The sequence below is a fragment of the Rutidosis leptorrhynchoides genome, chromosome 2, assembly GCF_046630445.1.
Source record: "Rutidosis leptorrhynchoides isolate AG116_Rl617_1_P2 chromosome 2, CSIRO_AGI_Rlap_v1, whole genome shotgun sequence".
Taxonomy (NCBI): Eukaryota; Viridiplantae; Streptophyta; class Magnoliopsida; order Asterales; family Asteraceae; genus Rutidosis; species Rutidosis leptorrhynchoides.
In genome coordinates, this window is record NC_092334.1 from 529210203 (window position 1) to 529233412 (window position 23210).

The window sequence follows — 23210 nt, forward strand, 5'->3', positions numbered from 1 at the left end:
TGAAATTAACTCTGCTTTATTCATTACTATTTCGTATTCAAAATATTCACAACTATCAAATTCGCATATTAATATCATGCATTTATGAATTTTGCCTTAGCATCTTATTACAACTTTTTAAATTTTCGTACTACTCAGGATTAACTGAACGTCCTTCAATACTCAAATTTGTATTTGCCATAATCGTACCGCGGAATGGCTAAACTTCCGCAGAAATCAGCGTGCCAATGCCCTTGTTGGCAGAAAATTTTAACATACCATGTATGGTAGATGGTATAGCGTCAAACATGCGCAAAGCTGTGCGCCCAAGTATCATATTGAATCGCGATTGATTTCGCATTATGTACCGATTCAATAAAGCTTGGCGCCTTAGCGACTCATCGCTGTCATCAACTAATTTCATTTGTAACTCCAACAGTCCAACAGGCCAGGATGACTCTCCTGAGAACCCGGCAAGTGAAACCGCAGTGGGTTTCATCAAAGCTTGAATGCTCGCAGGCAACTTGCTAAAGCATTGTTCATACATGACGTCGACACTGCTACCAGTGTCCACATGAACCTTCATTATTATTATTCCAGTATTTGCAACGCGACATGAAACCACTACAGGTTTATCAACATCAGCGGTCAAACTAGCAGGAGGAAACGCTATAGAAGGACATTTCCAACTGACAATCTGTTCTGAAATTTGCATTACTGACGTTTCACCCTGCACTTCTACCACGTTGATCACCTGAATTCCACGCTGATTTTCTTTTTTGCTCACCATTTTTACTCCCAGATTTTTTTACTGCGGGAGCCTTTCGCTCAACCGCGCCTGACGCATTCGAGGTATTGGCTTCTGTAGGCATTATAACCGCATTCGTGGTGTGTTGTGCGATTAAATGGTCCAGCTTGCCTTGCTCGTACGCTTCTGCAATAAATTCCGCTAAATCTCTGCAACGATTGGTATCATGACCGTAATCATCATGGAAAACACAAAATTTTGATCTATCGCGCCTGCTATTTTCTCCCAAAGGCTGCGGATCAGGAAAAGACTTAGCAACTCTTTCTTGCAACAAAATTTCCTTGGGCGTTTTTGTTAGCATCTGAATGATGTTGAATGATTCATTGCTCCACTTTCGCGTAGAATAGCGATCACGGCGGCCATATCCATGGTTGTCATTTTGGCCTTGAAACCTGTCATTGCGCGGGTATCCACCGCCGCCATTTCTTCGCGGAAAACCTGATCCGCGGTAATTATCATTGTTACCATCGCGAAAAGAGTCATTGTCATCTCGCCAACTTTTATCTCTACCCCATCCACACGCGGGGGTTATACTACTATCCTCTCCACCACAGAGATATTCATATGTTTCCTGTTGTACTTTTGCAAAAGTCAGCGGGACATCTCTTCGCAATCTCCGCACAAGAGTAGGATGTCGCTGTGGGTTAATAGCATGCAAAAATCCAGAGATTTTTTGATCTTCATGCAGGCCTGGAATCTTTTGACATTCATAGATGTACCGCGTAAGTAATGCGTTCAAAGTCTCTTTGCTGCCTTGCTTAATATCGTGACATTCTATGTGCGTCTTTTTCTGCGGTAACAGATTTTGAAACTGTAGCAAAAAATTTTCGAGCAAGTCTACAAAGCCAACGATACTGCGAGATTGCAAACTATGAAACCATTCCCTTGCTGACCCTTGCAAGGCCATGGGGAATACTCTACAGGTGACTGGTTCATCCCAGTTATAAGTACTTACTACACCTTCAAAGCGTTGTAGAAAATCCAAAGGATCAGTTAGATCCGAATAGACTCCCAGAGTTGCCAGCACGATCGGCGGAGAAACAATTGGATAGTCAGAAATATGCTGGGCAAACTTGTCTGCCGCAGTAGTGATTTCTGTTGCCTTTTTTGTGCGAGTATCTGCATTCTCCGCACAAAACTTGGTAAACATGTCTTGCAAAAAGTTTGGCTGATCAAACTTATGTTGCATTGACTTTGGCGCAATGCTTCTGAAAGCATTCGCCAAAAAGTTCTGGGCATTTTCTCTGCGAGCAGCGTCAGATATGTCACCCTCTTCCCCATAGCGAGGTAAAGGTGTTGGTGGTCGCTTTCGCTTAATTTGTGGATTTTTAACAAACTCTTCCACGCTGTCCGAATCATCAGAAAATTCGCACTCTTCTCTTGGCGTTTTTACCTTTTTTGATTTATACGCAGAATTTAAATGAATGCGATCTTCTGCGTTATCACTATCGCTATCATTATGCTCGATAACGAGACGATCAACTTGTGATCCTGAATCGTTTAATGGCCATAAGTAAGTGCGCGGTATGCGAGATTCGCAATTACGCTTAGCATCTCGCTTAGCTTGCTCAATTGCAGTGCTGACAATTTTGTCAGTTCGCAAACTAGATTTTCCAGCCAAAGCTTTTGGTCGTTTCCCATCAGCGGTTATTTCACTGCGATTTTGCAGCAAATTTCTTCGCGCAGTCATTTTCTCAGCAGCAGCTTCTGGCTGGGAGTCACTAACATTGTTTTCAGCAGATGTTTTAACGATCGGCTCTTGAACAAATTTTCCCGCGGTTATATTAGCATTTGTTTGCAATGGAAATATTATAACGTTCTGCGAATCACCAGGCAGTGCATCAGCATTCGCAGAAATGCCAGTTTGCTTTGCATTTGTCATCGTGATTGACTAGCAGATTAACTGATTGCTTATTCCAAAAGCACCTGCAAATCATCACAACAAAAACACGATTGAAATTAAACCGTCGAATTAATTGCTTAACGGCGTAAAACAAAAAAATTTCAGTTTAATTTGTAAAACGTGTCCCACGGATGGCGTTAATTGATCAATCCATAATTAATGATGTTACTTAATCACGGATTGAGTGCAATAAGATTGTAACGGAGGATGGGATGTTTGATGATTGTTTTGGGCCCCGATGATCGTCTTTCAGTTTAACTATCAAGTGATCAACCACCCCGACCCGGTCTTGATTGTTAATTAGCTTATTTCACCTTTTCGCAATGTAAAAATCCCTTGGGCAAGATCACAAGTGGAAATTACAAAGGCTTAGGCAAAATGGCAGAGAATCAACAACCTATAAATGAGAGGCCAAGCTCTCTATTTATAGGATTCGAAATATCCGCGGTCTGCGAGTTACATAAATATCCACGGAAACTCAGCGGATTAAACCGCGGTCTTGTATTAATGCAAAAACATAACCGCGGTACTCATTTTCAGCGAATATTGCGCAGCTTTGCCTTATAATTCGCGTAGTTCTGCCTTCGGCTTTTAGCAAATAAAATATACATATACAATGCTATGTATATGATCAACATCCTTCACCGAGGAATATCAATAAGAATAAATAATGAAGAATTGATTTCATTAGTGAAATACTCCGCGAAGATTAGGTAATCTCTAATGTTTTGGAGATTATTCATTTCTAATTCAAGTCAAAAATCAAATGAGCTTAATATGATATTAACTCATTAAATCTGTATTACATCTGAAGAAAATATACATACAAATATTTTCATAAAGACTGTAACGAAAATTCTTTGTACAAAGTATTAATTGTGAATTTTTTTTTAACGGGTAGGTAATACCCGGGAAATATTTAAGTTTGCAATTAATATGTTACACTGTACATTCTTCAGCTTTGATTCAAAAATTATTAACAATACTCACAACGATATACAATCATTTTCATACAAATTCAATTACATATTCTGATATTGACGGATCAGAATCCAAGTCATAACTCTGAACCGGTGACATCATTCTTAGATCTCTACATCTTTCAAAGCTATACTTTGACTTCAAATCTGTGCAAGATCCATTAGCATTGTTTTTACCGAAAATAACCTTGCAATTTTTTTTCAAAGTATCCATTATTATCAACCGTTCAACCAGTCAACGACGACCTTTCAGACTTGTAATTTGGCATATACGTTTTTTTTTGTTACTGGAGAACCTTTCATGTTCCACCACATTAACAGTAAATGTACCAGCAAATTCATTAATCTGTGACTTAAAGTCTCTCCGAAAAACCATTATAATTGTTCATTGAAACCCTATCATGTACTCATCCACATCTTGTAACAGTAATTGCCATACCAACTACCGGGAATTAGCAATCAGTATTTCGAATTTCGCAGCAATTCTACGCCAACAGTTATATATATACATATAATGTCTATCTCCTAGACTTATTTACTTCGAAGGTGAAGTTTCTGAAAAACACCCAAACTGCGAAACTAGTTCTTCGAATTTTGGAAAAATGCTGATGAAGCAGCAAAAACTGTAAACGACCTTAACAGTCAAAAGTTTGATGATAAAGAATAGTATGGTGGTAAAGCTGAGAAAAAGAGAAGGTTTGGAACTGGAAAACGGATTGAGCAGACCATGAAGGAGGCTGTGGACAAATCACAAAGACTAAACCTGCCTTCAAAGAATACAAATGATTCAGTATCTGCTGAAGTCATTAACGAATACCTTGCTCCTGACTCAAAATCTGTTACGAACAAATCTTCTTCATCATCCTTCGATATTAGAAGTTCTAAAATATTATCATATCTTTCATTATAAATATCTTCGATATTTCTGAAGATATCTTCATAACTATTATCATCCGAAATTATTTATCTCTTCACGCTATCTGTGTTACATCATAAAAGAAACTATTTTAGTTTCTAATTTCTGAAAATTTTGAAAAATGGATGTTTTTGAAGTAGTGTTGGGAATTGAAGCATGAGTTAGTATAATATAATGACACTTGATCAACGTGATTATATTACAGTAAGTCATGCTGAGTTTCTAATGAAACGTGATAAAGGTTCACAGATCCCACCCTCATCATGAACCATGTTACATAACTCTTTCATTCTATTTAACCTCTAAACATATCAAGAAAATATTTTTCTTGATGATTCGGTCTTTTTCGAGGTATTCTGGTAATTTGACAAGTCAGATTGTGCCATTACCGTTTCTTTCTTAGAATATTAATTATGTTCATTCCGAAATTCATACCTACGAATTCTGGACCATTATTCGCTTGACTTAAAGTCGGGAAGAGAAAACGAATGTAACGTCCTCCCAATAGGGTCTGGAAGAAACGTTACTAATATCAAATAAACCAACATATTATAATACGAGAACAATACTAAATGAGAAAATTTAACTTTATTAAGTACGCAGCGGAAAATGAAATGTCGTTACAATAATGGAAATAACGAAAAAGTAATTGTTCATATGCAGAGGTAATAAATGCGATATCTCTTGATCCTAAGTCCAAGTAGCATCACATAAGTAGTAGATAAGAAAGCTTGAATCAAACAGCACCTGAGACAAAACATGCTAAAGTGTCAACCAAAAAGGTTGAGTGAAATTCATAGGTTTAACAAAAGTAGTTATCATTGTTTTAGACCACAAGATTTAGTTTGTAACGTTGATCTCCCGCAGGATCAAAAAGTTATGCCAGTGCGTGATATTTAGACTAAACGTTCGTTTTGTTGCCCCGATGATAAGTTGGCAGTACCTTATCACCATGTTTAAATCATTATTAAGTAATACAAAGACATCGCGGTCAAATGTATCGGGGACGTTACTCCCGATAGGCCTACCCCCAATAAATAAGCATGCCGCAGCACTTAAAAATATCACTGTAGGGACTTAGTCGGACATAGCCGGGTATAGCATAGTTTTAGCAGTTGGTACTTGTGTCTAAATTGTAAATAGTAAAAGCAGCATGTGTCTCACCCCAAATAAATTAAATAAGTTTGCTAGCAATAAAGAGTGGGGCTATGAATTCACCTTAGTAAGTAGAGAGAGAGTTATTCCTCGAAATAAATAGTTGAACGAGTGAGCAGGAAAGTCAACCTATTGACATTTAAGAGTAGTTAAGTGTTTTGCCCATGTTTAAGTTTAAGTATGTGTTTAAGTATAGTTTGTTTTACTAAGTTTCTATTCCTAGTAAGTTACTATTTCTATAAAGTTTTCATTTTTAGAAAGTTTCTTATTTTACTAAGTTTCTATGACTAGAGAGTTTCTACTTTTATGAGTGTTTTCCATTTTAGGATACTTGCTGTATTAGATAAGCTTCCAATCACCCCTTTCCCTTCGCATGGCTAATTTAGATCTAGGGGCTTGAGCCATAGGACCCTTTAAATCGGAAATCCAAACCCTCTGCCTAGAATCTCGTAGAAACTATTCGTCAAGAAAGTTCGAAGATCTATACATCTCTAATACATATCCCAAAATGTTTTTGTGCTACAATATAAGTAGTAGGTTATAGGTGCTAGTAATAGTAATAGTGTATACATGTTAAGTACTAGTATAAGTAGTATTAGGGTTTAAGGTTTTAATATGTATATGTATATATAATTCGTATATATATGTATATATATATAAAAATATATTTTTTACATGTATATATGTATATATAAATCTAGGTGTGTTTATGTATATACTTATGAATAACAAGTTTATAATATGAATATGAATTAACAAAGATTAAAGTTTATGTAAATAGTTTAGGGTTTATGTTATACCTTTGAAGATTCAAGATAATTAACAAAGAAAAGATGAACACGATGAAGATGGAAGATCAAAGCCTTGAAAATCTTGAAGAACTCCTTGAAGATTCTTGAAGAACACGAAGAACAAGCTTGAAGATCCGAATACCACAAGAGAGGGAGAGGGAGAGATTGTTTTTGAGAGAGGATTTTGGTGTGATTTGTGAATGAGAAACTAGGAGTCTAGGAGTGTTTATATAGTGCAAGTATTAGAGTGTTAGTCAACATAAGGATGTTCTAATTAATGATTTTATTTTGTTTTATAATTTGTAGTCAACAATAGGTGGTACTAGTTTATAATTAGTCAACATAAGGATGTACTAGTTTACACTTTATTTTTAGTCAACATAAGGATGTAAGATTTTTTTAGTCTCATTATTATTACTATTATTATTATTATTATTATTATTATTATTATTTTTACATTTACTACATGATAAGTATTATTTTCTTTTTACTAATTCATGACTTGTATATATTTAGTTCCCAATTGTTTTATTATTTATATAAATGTCACTTTTTATTTATTATTTATAGGTTATTAGTTATAATATTACATAAATGCATAAATTTTAATTAGCAGTGAGTGTCGACTAAAAGTTTATTATTTTCATCTTTTATTAACTTGTCAATTTTTGTACAAAGTTAATTAATATGTTTTCTAACTCTTAACACTTAACAATTGTTGATTAAAGTTTAATCATTAAGTTTTAATTATATTGTTTGGGCTTTTAATATTGGAAAAATATAGAATGGAAAAATGAGGGTCGTTATAGTACCTCCCCGTTATTGAAAACTTCGTCCCGAAGTTTTTAGGTAGTTTCCTCGTTTGCATCAGCAGTTGAGAAGAGATGGGGATATTTCCGTTTCATATGGTCTTTGCGTTCCCAGGTATATTCGGGGCCTCTACGCGAATTCCAACGGACTTTAACGATAGGTATATTGCTTTTACGCGTTTGTTTGACCTCTCCTTCCATGATTTCTATAGGTTATTCAACGAAGTGCATTTTATCATTAATGCGAAGATCATTCAAAATGATGATGTTATACCAATCATTTCAGTAAATTGGATACATGAAATGTGTTATGAATAGTATTGAGCTCATTTAAAACCTTGAGCATTTTATGCCACAATATTAGGGCAGACAAACAAAGAGGAGTTCGTGAAAATCACAGTCATGAAATTTGATAGAGATCTTCATTGTTTACAACAAGAATATTTTAATGATGAATATAAGTTGAATAATAAAGTTTTATCACTATTGAATAATATGGATAAAACGATTCGTTTATAGGAAGAGTATAAATGAAACTATCATAAAAGAGTGAAATGAGAAAATTAAATGTTCGCCTTAACTTTTGACGTAGTCACGATTGATTTCCGGAATTCAAGGAATTAAAGGAAATCTTCGTAATCTATAAGATTTGATTCTCCGGTATTTACGAAATTTTGAGATTTGTTTGATTAAATGCGGTGATTTGCCTCGATTGATGTGTTTGGAATTTTGCTATAAATTAGCTTCTTTCGTTTCATTATCTTCACCACTTCTATACTTTCTTTCTCAATTCAAACTTCCAAAAGATTAAGAAAATGCTTAATCCAGTTCTGATCCTGGTTATTATATTGACCATCTATGCAGTCATTCTTCTTTTTCTTTTACCGCCAGAGGAATCTGTTTACTTCTACTATGCTCTTGGGGTTATAGTGTTTTTAATTATCCCGTGTCTTTATATTGCTATACGCATTGATAAACACGGTTTGTAATTTCGGAGTCGTTATCGGGCTTTATATTTTCCCTTATATGTCGGAGCTTTATGCTTTTGTTTCTTCTTCCCGACTTCAAGTCAAGCGAGTAATGGTCCAGAATTCATAGGTATGAAGTTTCGAATGATCATAATATATAAAGTAGAAAGGAAAGGTAATAGCACGATTTGATTTGTCATATTACCAGAATATCCGGAAAAGACCGAATCATCAAGAAAAATATTTTCTTGATATGTTTAGAGGTTAAATAGAATGTAAGAGTCGTGTAACATGGAAAATGATGATTATAAAATCTATGAATCATCATCTTCCATTAAAAACTTAGCATGACTTACTGTAATATAATCACGTTGGCCTGACGTCATTATATTATACTAACTCATGCTTCAATTCCCAACACTTCTTCAAAGCATTTATAATTTAAACTCGAATTTTACAGAATATAGAAACTAAAACATTTTTCTTTATAAAGATATCGCAAAGAGATACTTAATTGCGGACATGAATCGTTATGAAGATATCTTTCGAAATATAGAGGATATTTATGATGATATTTTGGAATTTCTAAGTTCGAAAGTTGATGAAGAAAAACTTTCCGCAAGCTTTTAACATGACTTCGGAGCAAGATATTCTCTAAAGATTTCATCGGATCCAAAATTACCTGGATTCTTTGAATATAGGGTTTGGCCCTTGTGTTTGTCCTTGGTCTCCTCAATGGTTAGCTCAATCCGTTTTTCAGTTCCAAATTTTCTTTTGAGCTTTTCCAACGTACCATTCTTTATTATCAAACTGTTGGCCCTTAAGACCATCTACAATTTTTCTGTTTCCTCTACATTTAATGCATCCATATTTGAATCATCGGTTATCAATCCGAAATGGTTTCAAGAAATTTCATTTTTAGATGATTAAACGCTGATTGCGATCGTCAAGATTCAAAGGATGTTTTCAAGAATTTTGAATTTGAAGTGTTTAAGCGTAAGATGCATCCATCAATGGATCTAACGGTTGACGAAGAAATGTTATGATTTTCAAAAGTAAGGAATGGTAAGTTCGGTGGTTTGATTTGATAATTCATCATATAATTCATGAATGTAGTGATCTTTAGGAAGATAACACTTGCTAAAGCTTTACTTAAGTTCCGATATGTCAAAATCAGAGTATGTAACTGAATTTGTATGAAAATGGTTTTTCTTTGGTGAACATATACATATATCATGTGAATGTAAGTAGTATAGTTAACAACTGCTGAATCAGAATGGAAGAATGTACAATGTAACATTTTTATATGAGATATGAATATCTCTCGGGTTTTACCTACCCGTTAAAATATTTTTTACAATTAACAGTTTGTACAAAAGAGAAGATATACGTTCATTTATGTATTCTTCAGATGTAATCATGGTTTTAATGAGCTAATATAATATTAAACTCATTTGATTTGCTGTTGAAACGAGAATAAATAATCTTCAAAACCTTAGAGATTTCATAATTGTCGTGAAATATTTCGCTAATGAAGTTATGAATTAATACTTCATCGTTCATTGTTATTGATATACTTCGGTATATGATGTTGGTGCTCTTGGAATTCTTGTGAAATTCATAAGGCACTAATGATATTTTCTAGAAAGTTTCGAGTACATCGAAAATTAAAGTATACAATCAATCATGTATTTGAGTAATACACTTGGTTTATTACGAAATGGAGTTTATTGTATTGGAGCAATGATTAACGATTGTTAAGTTATTAACAAAAGATGTACATCATAGCATATTGTGATATGAATTAACCATGTAGTACATACTAGTTAAGATTCACACATAATAGCTTAGTACGAAAAGATTTATTATTGTTCCAATCCATATATATAAAGTATACATATGTAATTCTTCAGGAAGAATGAGTCAATACATCTTAACTCATTATTACTAATATTCCTTGGTATCTATGGGGCGTATGATGTTGATGTTTGAGGTACTGAGTGTGATGTTGAGGCGTGGAATGCGGATGTTGTCATTGGTGAAGCTGGTGATGTTGGTGGTGATGTTGGTGGTGATGTCGATGGTACTGGTGGTACTGGTTATGCTGCTGGTGCTGCTGCTGGTGTTCGTAGGTTTCGCACCATATTCTCCAGAGCCACTACTCGAGCGCGAAGCTCGTTGACTTCTTCTATTATTCCGGGATGATTGGCGGTTCGGACAAGTGGATGAATAAGATCTAAAATTTTAGATATTATATATTCATGACTGGATATCCTGGAAATGAGGGTGAAAATAGTGTTCCGAACGGGTTCGCCAGTAAGTGCTTCAGGTTCTTCACCAAGAGGTGAATTCCGTTGGTGGAAGGGATCACCTTCTTCTTGTCTCCATTAATTAAGTTTACTACGAACCCATCCCCAATTCATCCAAAATAGATGATGGCTGATTGGTTGGTTCATTCCGGTTACGCTGCCATTGGAGCTCGAAGAGTTCGAGGAATCCATATTATGTGTTTGGAATTAGGGTTTTTGATATGAGATTAGTGTTGAATACTGGATGATATATTCGTCTCCTCGAATACGTGTATATAGCAAAAAGATTTCCGTAATTTACGGAGGGAATTTAGGAAAAGTGTTAGACAAAATCTATTGGGATAGATACGATAAGATATAATAAGATATGATGTGTCTATACTTTAATAATGGCAGTATGACGTGTCGAGATCATAAAGTGATAAGTATGTAATCTAATAATCTTTTGATTAAAGACTTTCAATTCGTATACTGTGATAACCCAATGACATTTTTCGATTCACAAACCGATGCATAAAGGCATAAGGCATATAGGTACGTGATATAACAGGGAGTTATATATGTTTGTGTGTGAGTAGTAACAATTATAAGAGTTTCAAAATCAAGGATAATATTTCATGTAATACATATGTAATACACATAACCATGATAGATGACTTATGAATGTCAAGAATTTCTGAAATCATTGTGTCGCATTTAGATGCAGTGGTGTAATTGGATAGTACTCAGGAAAGTGAGCAGAGTTCTTAGATTAGCTCGGCATTCTAAGATAAGTAAAGTTTCTAAAGTATAGTGTAGCATTTAACAGTTAAAGGCAACAATTAAAGGCACTATGGTCAAGAAAAGTTGTAGTCCTACATTAGGAAAGAGACTTTGATTAGAATCTTTAAGTCAAGTTTGGTAAAGCATGATTGTTAAGATTATAAGGCAATCCTAAGTGCTTTAAGTGTAAGGCAGGAAAGGTTATAGTTTCCTAGATTGCTAAGGCACCCTAGCTAGCAAGTAAGGCACACATAAAAATACAATCCTGGTTCTCTATAACAGCCTGGTTATGCTCTGATACCAATCTGTAACGTCCTCCCAATAGGGTCTGGAAGAAACGTTACTAATATCAAATAAACCAACATATTATAATACGAGAACAATACTAAATGAGAAAATTTAACTTTATTAAGTACGCAGCGGAAAATGAAATGTCGTTACAATAATGGAAATAACGAAAAAGTAATTGTTCATATGCAGAGGTAATAAATGCGATATCTCTTGATCCTAAGTCCAAGTAGCATCACATAAGTAGTAGATAAGAAAGCTTGAATCAAACAGCACCTGAGACAAAACATGCTAAAGTGTCAACCAAAAAAGTTGAGTGAAATTCATAGGTTTAACAAAAGTAGTTATCATTGTTTTAGACCACAAGATTTAGTTTGTAACGTTGATCTCCCGCAGGATCAAAAAGTTATGCCAGTGCGTGATATTTAGACTAAACGTTCGTTTTGTTGCCCCGATGATAAGTTGGCAGTACCTTATCACCATGTTTAAATCATTATTAAGTAATACAAAGACATCGCGGTCAAATGTATCGGGGACGTTACTCCCGATAGGCCTACCCCCAATAAATAAGCATGCCGCAGCACTTAAAAATATCACTGTAGGGACTTAGTCGGACATAGCCGGGTATAGCATAGTTTTAGCAGTTGGTACTTGTGTCTAAATTGTAAATAGTAAAAGCAGCATGTGTCTCATCCCAAATAAATTAAATAAGTTTGCTAGCAATAAAGAGTGGGGCTATGAATTCACCTTAGTAAGTAGAGAGAGAGTTATTCCTCGGAATAAAGAGTTGAACGAGTGAGCAGGAAAGTCAACCTATTGACATTTAAGAGTAGTTAAGTGTTTTGCCCATGTTTAAGTTTAAGTATGTGTTTAAGTATAGTTTGTTTTACTAAGTTTCTATTCCTAGTAAGTTACTATTTTTATAAAGTTTTCATTTTTAGAAAGTTTCTTATTTTACTAAGTTTCTATGACTAGAGAGTTTCTACTTTTATGAGTGTTTTCCATTTTAGGATACTTGCTGTATTAGATAAGCTTCCAATCACCCCTTTCCCTTCGAATGGCTAATTTAGATCTAGGGGCTTGAGCCATAGGACCCTTTAAATCGGAAATCCAAACCCTCTGCCTAGAATCTCGTAGAAACCATTCGTCAAGAAAGTTCGAAGATCTATACATCTCTAATACATATCCCAAAATGTTTTTGTGCTACAATATAAGTAGTAGGTTATAGGTGCTAGTAATAGTAATAGTGTATACATGTTAAGTACTAGTATAAGTAGTATTAGGGTTTAAGGTTTTAATATGTATATGTATATATAATTCGTATATATATGTATATATATATAAAAATATATTTTTTTACATGTATATATGTATATATAAATCTAGGTGTGTTTATGTATATACTTATGAATAACAAGTTTATAATATGAATATGAATTAACAAAGATTAAAGTTTATGTAAATAGTTTAGGGTTTATGTTATACCTTTGAAGATTCAAGATAATTAACAAAGAAAAGATGAACACGATGAAGATGGAAGATCAAAGCCTTGAAAATCTTGAAGAACTCCTTGAAGATTCTTGAAGAACACGAAGAACAAGCTTGAAGATCCGAATACCACAAGAGAGGGAGAGGGAGAGATTGTTTTTGAGAGAGGATTTTGGTGTGATTTGTGAATGAGAAACTAGGAGTCTAGGAGTGTTTATATAGTGCAAGTATTAGAGTGTTAGTCAACATAAGGATGTTCTAATTAATGATTTTATTTTGTTTTATAATTTTTAGTCAACAATAGGTGGTACTAGTTTATAATTAGTCAACATAAGGATGTACTAGTTTACACTTTATTTTTAGTCAACATAAGGATGTAAGATTTTTTTAGTCTCATTATTATTACTATTATTATTATTATTATTATTATTATTTTTACATTTACTACATGATAAGTATTATTTTCTTTTTACTAATTCATGACTTGTATATATTTAGTTCCCAATTGTTTTATTATTTATATAAATGTCACTTTTTATTTATTACTTATAGGTTATTAGTTATAATATTACATAAATGCATAAATTTTAATTAGCAGTGAGTGTCGACTAAAAGTTTATTATTTTCATCTTTTATTAACTTGTCAATTTTTGTACAAAGTTAATTAATATATTTTCTAACTCTTAACACTTAACAATTGTTGATTAAAGTTTAATCATTAAGTTTTAATTATATTGTTTGGGCTTTTAATATTGGAAAAATATAGAATGGAAAAATGAGGGTCGTTATAACGAAAGCATGAAGCTCCGAAATATAATGGAAAATATAAAGCCCGAAAACAACCCCGAAATTACAAACCGTGTATATCAATGCGTATAGCAATATAAAGACACGGGAGAATGAAAAACAATATAACTCCAAGGTAATATTAGAAGAAAATAACTTCCTCTGATGGTAGATGAAAAAGAAGAATGACAGATATAAAACTTAGGAGTATATCAAGAATCAGAACTGGATGAAGCATTTCACAATCTTTTGGAAGTATGAAATGAGAAAGAAGATTATAGGAGTGGTGAAAATAATGAAACGGAAGTGGTTAATTTATAGCACAATATCAGGCATAGCAATCGAGGCAGATTACGCATTTAAAGAAAATCTTAATTTCCTTAAATTTCGAAGAATCAAATCTTATTTAGATTATGAAGATTTTCTATTCCTTAAATTCCGAAAATCAATCGTAACTATGTCAAAAGTTAAGACGGATATCTATTCTTTCATTTCACTCTTTTACGATAACTTCTCTCATACGCTTCGAATAATCGGATTGTTTTATCCATATTATTCAACGGTGATAAAACTCTATTTATCAACACATATACGTCATGAAAATATTTTTATTGTTAGTCATGACGACCTCACTCAAATTTCTGGACGAAATTTCTTTAACGGGTAGGTACTGTGATGACCCAGAAATTTCTGACCAAATTTAAACTTAATCTTTGTATGATTAACATTTTGACACGATAAGCAAAGTCTGTAAAACTAAATCTCAAAATTTTTGAACTACTTTTATATATTCAAATACCTTTCGGTTGTTCTTGACGATTCGCGAACAATTATATGTATATAGATACATATATATATACTATAACTTGAAAACTTAACAATGTATTAATTGTTGGATACCGTACATTAAACTTATTGGTTTAAATATTTATTTGAATATATATGATAAGTTGGAATATTAATTATATGAATAACTTGCGACGTATATTTAAAACGTGTTTATGAATGTTGAATATATATTAACTTGGTCATAAAACGATTTGTTATTATATATATATTAACAAATAGCGAGACAATGATTTATAGAAGTAAATGACCAAAACACTCGAAAGTTTAAGATACACTTTGAATGATATAGTTTATTGTTAATTTAAGACTATATTTTGACAAATGTACGAGTCACAAAACGTAAATTGCGAGTTTTCTAAACGTACGAAAATGCGTTCGAGAAACCGGAACCGGGACATAAGTCGGGTGATAACGTACGAGTCATCGGAATGAAAATTATAAGTCAACTATGCACGAGAATATAATATAATATATAATTATTTAATATAAATTATATATATTATATATTAATAAATAAATATGTCGACAAACAAGAAAACAAAAGTTTGTGAGCTGGATCAGAGGGCCATGCGATCGCATGGCCTTGAAGCACAAATCCCATGCGATCGCATGAGGTGCTTTTTCAGAAAAGGTTCTATAAATTGCACGATTTCAGTTCAATTACACACATATATTTATCTATACTTCGTTTATAATTACTATTTATATTATTATTATTATTATTATTATTATTATTATTATTATTATTATTATTATAATTATAAAGATTAATATTATTATTATTAATCTTATTATTTTTATTAGTAGTATTATACATAAAATACTACGATGAGGTTATGAGTGTGTCACTTTCAAAATGGTTTTCAAGCGGGATAGAGCTAAGGAAATTATGGGTTATTGCCCAGGAGGTTATGGGTAATGTTCGGGGGTATATTTGTAAATCAAACCTAGTGTTTATCATCTCCGTTGCGTCTACGTACTTTCCTACAATATTGAATCTCAATATTGATACGTAAGCACTCATATTTTATCTTTTATATATTAATTGTGTATCCATGTCTAGTGCTCGAGTATATATATTTATACATGCTTGTATGCTAAATTTTGTCGTTAAACAGTTTATGATGAATCACAAATTAAATACATATATTACTGGTAAAAGGTATATGATATGCATGTTTTTGGAAAGCTGGCGAAAAATCAATGACTTTTCATTTAGATATCGAATAGTTTCGATGAACGGATTAAAAGATATGATCAACTGAATTATGATTAACGTTAATTGAAATTGCTTTTGAATCTACAATTAAGATTTAAACAACTTGTTTACGAGATTGATAAAATGAATTTTTGAATATTACCAACCGAGTAAATAACTCCTTATATAAGGTATGTCTCGTTTTGTTGAACTATTGTCAAAATTGACTTTTTGAAACGACTTTGAATAACTTTTGTATGTCAATCTCGAGCATTAGGATTGTGATACACTATGACCAGACCTAGCTTGATAGACATTTATTGACCAACATATGTTCTCTAGGTTGAGATCTACGGTTATTTTGCATTCCGAGTTTCAGTTACTTTTTGGTGAATGACCTTATCTGCTGCTAAGGTGAGTTTCATTTGCTCCCTTTTTAATTGCTTTTGCAATATATATTTTTGGGCTGAGAATACATGCACTTTATTTTAAACGCAATGGATACAAGTACATACTAAATTCTACACCGAGTTGAACCGAAAATCCCTTAGCTTTGGTAACTAGTAACTGTCGGTTATAAGAACCGATGGGCGCGAATAGGTGTATATGGATCCATAGGGCTTGACATCCCCGTCTGTTCCAGGTATAGAAAAATCTAACCTGAACTATAAAACAGACGTATGCTATTTGAGGTTAGTACACGTTGGATTGCGTGTATTGTACATGTTGGTTGCATGTTAAACAGGGGTACTTATTAAAACGTTAAAGTTTAGTTACCAGGTTGCTCTGTTACGTAGAATCTATTGATAAACGTTTTTGGATGAAACAACTGAAATCTTGTGATCCACTTTTATATACAGTTTATGCGAAACACTAAAACTATGAACTCACCAACCTTTGTGTTGACACTTGTTAGCATGTTTATTCTTAGGTTCCCTATAAGTCTTCCGCTGTTTGCTTATATGATAGACAAGCTATGTGCATGGAGTCTTACATGACATATTTTTCAAGGAAACGTTGCATTCACAAAACCATCACCATGTACCTATTTTGACTGCATTGTCAACGGATGTATTATTGTAAACCATTATATACGGTGATTGTCTATATGTAGAAATCATCAGATGTCGAAAACCTCTGATTTAAATATTCATTTATGGCGTGCCTTTTCAAAAGAATGCAATATTTATAAAACGTATCATATAGAGGTCAAATAACTCGCAATGAAATCGATTAATGACGTGTTCGTCCATATGAATTTGGAGCGATCGTCACATTAAGTTTGGTCAACATGACACATTGACTATTTAATGTGTTATATTCTTAGATACACATATATCCGTGATTTAGTAAGTTTATCTGCTTTTGCAGTTGAGCTGTCTGGATGACGAAAAACATGTGTCCTTTAAGTTTCCACACAATTCAGAAGCTGTGGTATGTTTACTTGTAGCTATATGGTTAACTTTGATGATGTATTCCAACTGCTGATTAAATTTTTATTATGGTGCCAAAGAGTATATTGAAGCAGGTACCGGTCTTCATCTCTGCAGAGGAGCTTGGTGCGAAAGATATATCAGCATACGATTTGTATTCATACAGTGATATACCTCAAGATTCCCTCCCTCAAATTTTAAGGTATTTATGGTTTTTGTGCAACAACTAGCTTTTCTATTATGAGTTTTCTTTTTTCTGTTGTTGTAGTTGTATCATTAATTGGGTAATTTCCATTGTCATATCGTGTTTGTTGGTTTCTGTATGTTATGATTAGTTTTCGATGTATGACATTAGACAATGTAACATCTGAAAAGGCGTCAGAAAGCTAATTAGAGCACTCTTTTAAAGTTAAGTATTGAATCGGGTTCGTGTTCCCAGCTGAACAATCTAGTAATGTTATCTTAATTACTTCTGGGTTCTTCTCCACATCTTCTGAAACTTAATATCTTAACTTTCTTAATCATAGTTTTCTACTTCTGTATGCACGCACCTACGTTTACCATAATGAGTTGCGAATTTTTTTTCCAACTTAGCTTTTATTCTCTTAGATTCTTATTAAAGATGCCATCGTTTATTACTTTAATATGAAGATGGTTTGAGTTGATCATTCATTTGGTGTCCTAAAGTACAATGTTACATCAGTGGCGATTCTAGGATGAAATTCCAATGGGGTGCTAAATTTTTTTTTCAAAGCTAATTATTTTTTAAGGTTATGTTTACCTTTAAAAAAATCATAAATTTTAAAAATATATGAGGTCCTATAACTAAATTTAGTGGTGTCCTATACATTTTGAAGAGTATATAGTATAAATTTTTTTTAAAGTAGTGGGGTCCCATAACCCCGCACCTTAACCTTTAGAACCGCCACTGTGTTACATACTTGCATGAACAACATAGTCAAATGCTGTTAAATCTCGATTCACATGTGTGAGCTATCCTTACCGAAAGAGTTGCATAACTTCTGTTTGTTTTATGACCCCGCATATACTTGGTATATTATCAACCGTATGTAGTGTTTGATGGAAAATCGTGTATACTTTTCATTCAGATTAACGCAGCGGATAGTTAAAATAAACTTATTATTACAAAACATGCACACGATTGACGGTTCCAACAAGATTCAATTACACCACTAGTAATTGTCATAATATATAAATTCACAAGAGGAGTTAAACGATATACCTTTCCTGAAGAAATGGATTGTAGGAGAGAAACTTACGATCAATAGTATGACCGTCTCTTTGGATAGTCCACACTACACTTCAAACGACGCCAATGGATGCTAGTCCAAACCCCAAGTAACGTATTACCAATAATCAAATTATTGTAATAATAATTATAACAAGTAGTACTCCGTATGATTGTGTTTAGAATGTCACCCAAAAATATAAGCTTGTATGTGTTTTGTTTTATAAAGCAAATAATAAGAAGTAATATTGAGGTTTTCTTTTGATTTGTTTTTGTGCTATCCGTAACACCACCAAAAACAACACATATATAATTTGTTGGCATATTACCAATTCTCAAATTCCATCATAAAAAAATGCTCATCAATTATTTAGCTTTTGCTTTTGCTTTAACTTTAGCTTTTTTTTTAAGTGGACACCAACTAATCCCATTTATTTGACAACAAAATGATCATGTATTAGTTGATCAACTATTAAAGTTATAATCATTGAGAAATTAATTAATCCACAATTAATTAATTAATTCAAATCAAAACAAGCATTCAATTTGTTCCGTTACTCAAGTAGTAAATATACATCATATGTATATAGATTTAATTTGACGTCTAGGTGTATATGTGTGTGACCCCGAAGGCTCAAATAAATTTAGCCATATAGTTATATGTTGTATCTTGCACACAAATCCTACAGACTCCCACTTGTGCATGGTACAACCCTATGTAACTATACAAACAATGGATAGCGTCTAGCAACACGCCATTGTCCCTAAATTCACGTGAGGATAGTTTCTCATAACTGCTTATAGTAAGTGTTAAATGTCATTCCTCCTTTTGTTTCAGATACTTGAGTTAAGCTTGAGATATGGATCATCGGTCATTCTCATTTGTTTAACAATTTTATTTCTCGATCTTAGAACTGAATTAGATCACCAAATTAATTAAGTATCATCTTAATTACATCTGAGTGCGGCCACACAAATATCTTATTCATTCATCGAGGAGCTCAAAAGTATCTAACTCCAAACATTTTGGAGGAACAAATCCTATATTGCATACACGTGTCTCTCACGAGCTTTACAATATACCCAATAATGGCCTTTATTACAGCCTTATTCAGGACAGCATTTAACCATATCAAAGTACAATATTTCACACATCAAAACCGGCGTGCATCTCAAGTCTAAGGACATAAAAACATAATCACTAAAAGATTCACTACTGACAACCATCCATGTAGTGATATCTCGGTTGGGTCATTCCAATATTCATCATCAATGAATACATATAAATTTTGGTCTCTACAAGTTAACTATTTATCATCAATAAATATAAACCAAAACTTCATATTAATCTTAATTCATGTTATTCCCATAACATGATCGATTATGGAGATTTTGAATAATCAACAATTACTCATGGATTAAACATGCTAATATAGAACATAGTGATATAAATGAAAATGATCATACCATCAATATATCAATTCATTATGATAAAACTGTTTAATGTTCCAAAAATATCCAAATACTAAATTACAAATTAAAAAGATCAGCAGCATAACGAAGTCCAATACTACTAGCATGATCATCATGCTTGTTGTGTGTCATGGGCTTCGTGAACGGGTCAGCCACATTATCATCTGTATGAACCTTAAGAATACTAATATCATTCCTCTCAACGACTTCTTGAATGTAGTCAAACTTTCGAAGAATGTGTCTGCTACCTTTACGTACACGTGATTCTTTCGCAAGTATAATAGCACTTGAATTATCACAGTACATTTCCATAGGGGATTCAATGCTGGGAACTACTCCGAGTTCAGCAATAAACTTCCTAATCCAGACAGCTTCTTGAGCAGCTTCTGAAGCAGCAATGTATTCTGCTTCCGTTGTAGACTGTGCAACTGTGGTCTGCTTTGAGCTTCTCCAATCAACTGCCCCGCCATTCATGACAAAGACATACCCTGACTGGGATCGGGAATCATCTCGATCAGTTTGGAAGCTAGCATCTGTATAACATCTAATACTCAACTCTTCTTCCAAACCACCGTAAACCAAGAACATATCTTTAGTTCTCCGCAAATACTTAAGAATGCTCTTAACAGCAATCCAATGTTCTTCACCTGGATTCTGTTGATAACGACTCGTCAAACTCAAAGCTAACGAGACATCAGGTCTAGTACATAACATAGCATACATAATGGATCCTATAGCTGAAGCATAAGGAACACATTTCATTCGTCTTATCTCATCAGGTGTGATAGGACTTTGAGACTTGCTCAAGGTTATGCCCTTTTGCATGGGCAATGCTCCGCGCTTGGAGTTTTGCATGTTAAATCTTCGTAAGATTTTGTCAATGTATGTACTTTGACTCAAACCAATAAGCCTTTTGGATCTATTTCTATAGATCCTGATTCCTAAAATATACTTAGCTTCTCCAAGATCTTTCATGGCAAAACATTTTCCAAGCCAAGATTTGACATCTTGCAAAGTTGGAATGTCATTTCCAATAAGTAGTATGTCATCAACATACAAGATCAAGAAGACAACTTTGCTCCCACTAGCTCTAATGTAAACACAGGGCTCATCTTGGTTTTGAGAAAAACCAAACTCTTTGATTTTCTGATCAAACTTAAGATTCCAGCTCCTGGATGCTTGCTTTAATCCATAAATGGATTTTAGAAGCTTGCATACTTTATTAGGATGCTTTGGATTTACAAACCCTTCCGGCTGAACCATATATACGTCCTCACTTAGGTCGCCATTTAGGAAAGCGGTTTTCGCATCCATTTGCCATATTTCATAATTATGAAAAGCTGCTATGGCAATAAGTATCCTAATTGACTTAATGCTCGCGACTGGTGAATAAGTTTCCTCATAATCAATTCCTTGAGTTTGAGTATAACCTTTTGCCACCAATCGAGCCTTAAAAGTGTTTACATTACCGTCCATGTCAGCCTTCTTCTTGTAGACCCATTTACACCCAACTGGTTTACAATTGGGTGGAAGATCAATCAAGTCCCATACTTGATTTTCTTTCATGGACTGCATCTCTGTATTCATAGCATCTCCCCATTTTTCAGATTCTAAACCTGATATGGCCTCACGGTAGCTAGAGGGTTCATCATAATCCCCTAGATGAGATTCATCTGAATTAATCAGAAGATTTAACTTCTCAGGTCGATGAGGAGTTCTACTAGATCTACGAATTATAGGTGCAACACGTTCTGGCTCATCAACAATGTGCTCAGCTTCAACGTGTGGATAACTAGTGCCTTCAAAAGGTATGTTACCTTGTGATTCTTGAATTTCTTCAAGATCTACTTTACTCCCACTGACTTCTTGTAAGAGAAGATCTCTTTCAAAGAATTCAGCAAACCGAGCAGTAAACACTTTGTTTTCAGCTTGGTAGTAAAAGTAGTAACCCATTGTTTCCTTTGGGTATCCCACAAAGTGACATTTGATACCTCTGGGTTCTAACTTGTTTGAAGTGTCACGTTTCACATACGCTTCACAACCCCAGACTTTCAAATAAGACAACTTAGGACTCTTTCCATGCCATAACTCATATGGTGTCTTATCTACCTTCTTGGTTGGAACCATATTGAGTATGCGTGCAGCAGACTCTAATGCATAACCCCAAAAAGACATCGGTAGAGTAGTTAGACTCATCATAGATCGAACCATATCAAGTAAAGTTCGATTCCTCCGCTCCGACACACCATTGTGCTGTGGTGTATAAGGTGGAGTGAATTGTGAGACAATCCCACAATTCTTCAGGTGGTCCAAAAACTCTTGACTCATATATTCCCCTCCCCGATCAGAACGAAGGGCTTTAATGGTCTTTCCAAGTTGATTCTCTACTTCATTTTGGAAGATTTTGAACGTTTCAAAAACTTCATGTTTATGTTTCAGCAAGTAAACATAACCATATCTACTATAATCATCAGTAAATGTAACGAAGTATGTTTCACCATTTCTAGACATAGTTCTAAAAGGGCCACATACATCAGTATGTATTAGTCCTAAAAGATCTTTAGCTCTTTCACCTAAACCGGAGAAAGGAGCCTTTGTCATCTTTCCACATAAACATGACTCGCATACATCAAATGACTCAGAGCCAGTTGATTCCAAAATCCCATCAGATTGGAGTTTTGAAATGCGTTGTTTGTTTATATGACCAAGACGACAATGCCATAGATATGTATTATTCAAGTCTTTCTTGACTCGTTTGGCAGTACATGTATATACAGAATTATTATTTGAAATTACACCATGCATATCAATTTCAAAAATGCCATCACGTGGAATAGCATTAAAATAAAATACATTATTCTTAGAAACTGAAATACCAAAGTGCGTAAATGTAAGTTCAAAACCAACATTTTTCAAAAGAGAAACTGAAATTACATTGCTCGTAATACTAGGAGCATAATGACATTGTTCCAACAAAACAATAAGACCACTAGGTAGAGTAAGCTCATAGGTGCCAATAGCTTCGACTGCAGCTCGAGCCCCATTGCCCACTCTTAAGTCTAGTGT

At 33.8% G+C, this 23210-nt stretch overlaps 1 protein-coding gene across 1 annotated transcript in view; it reads left to right on the forward strand.

Moving 5' to 3' along the window:
• The window catches only part of LOC139889599 (polycomb group protein EMBRYONIC FLOWER 2-like), a 51090-nt gene that overhangs the window by 23018 nt on the left and 4862 nt on the right, over window positions 1–23210 (forward strand). Inside the window, exons 13-14 of the mRNA XM_071872542.1 lie at window positions 17361–17423; window positions 17503–17624. Coding sequence (XP_071728643.1) covers window positions 17361–17423; window positions 17503–17624 — 185 coding nt within the window. The remainder of the gene's footprint in view (window positions 1–17360; window positions 17424–17502; window positions 17625–23210) is intronic.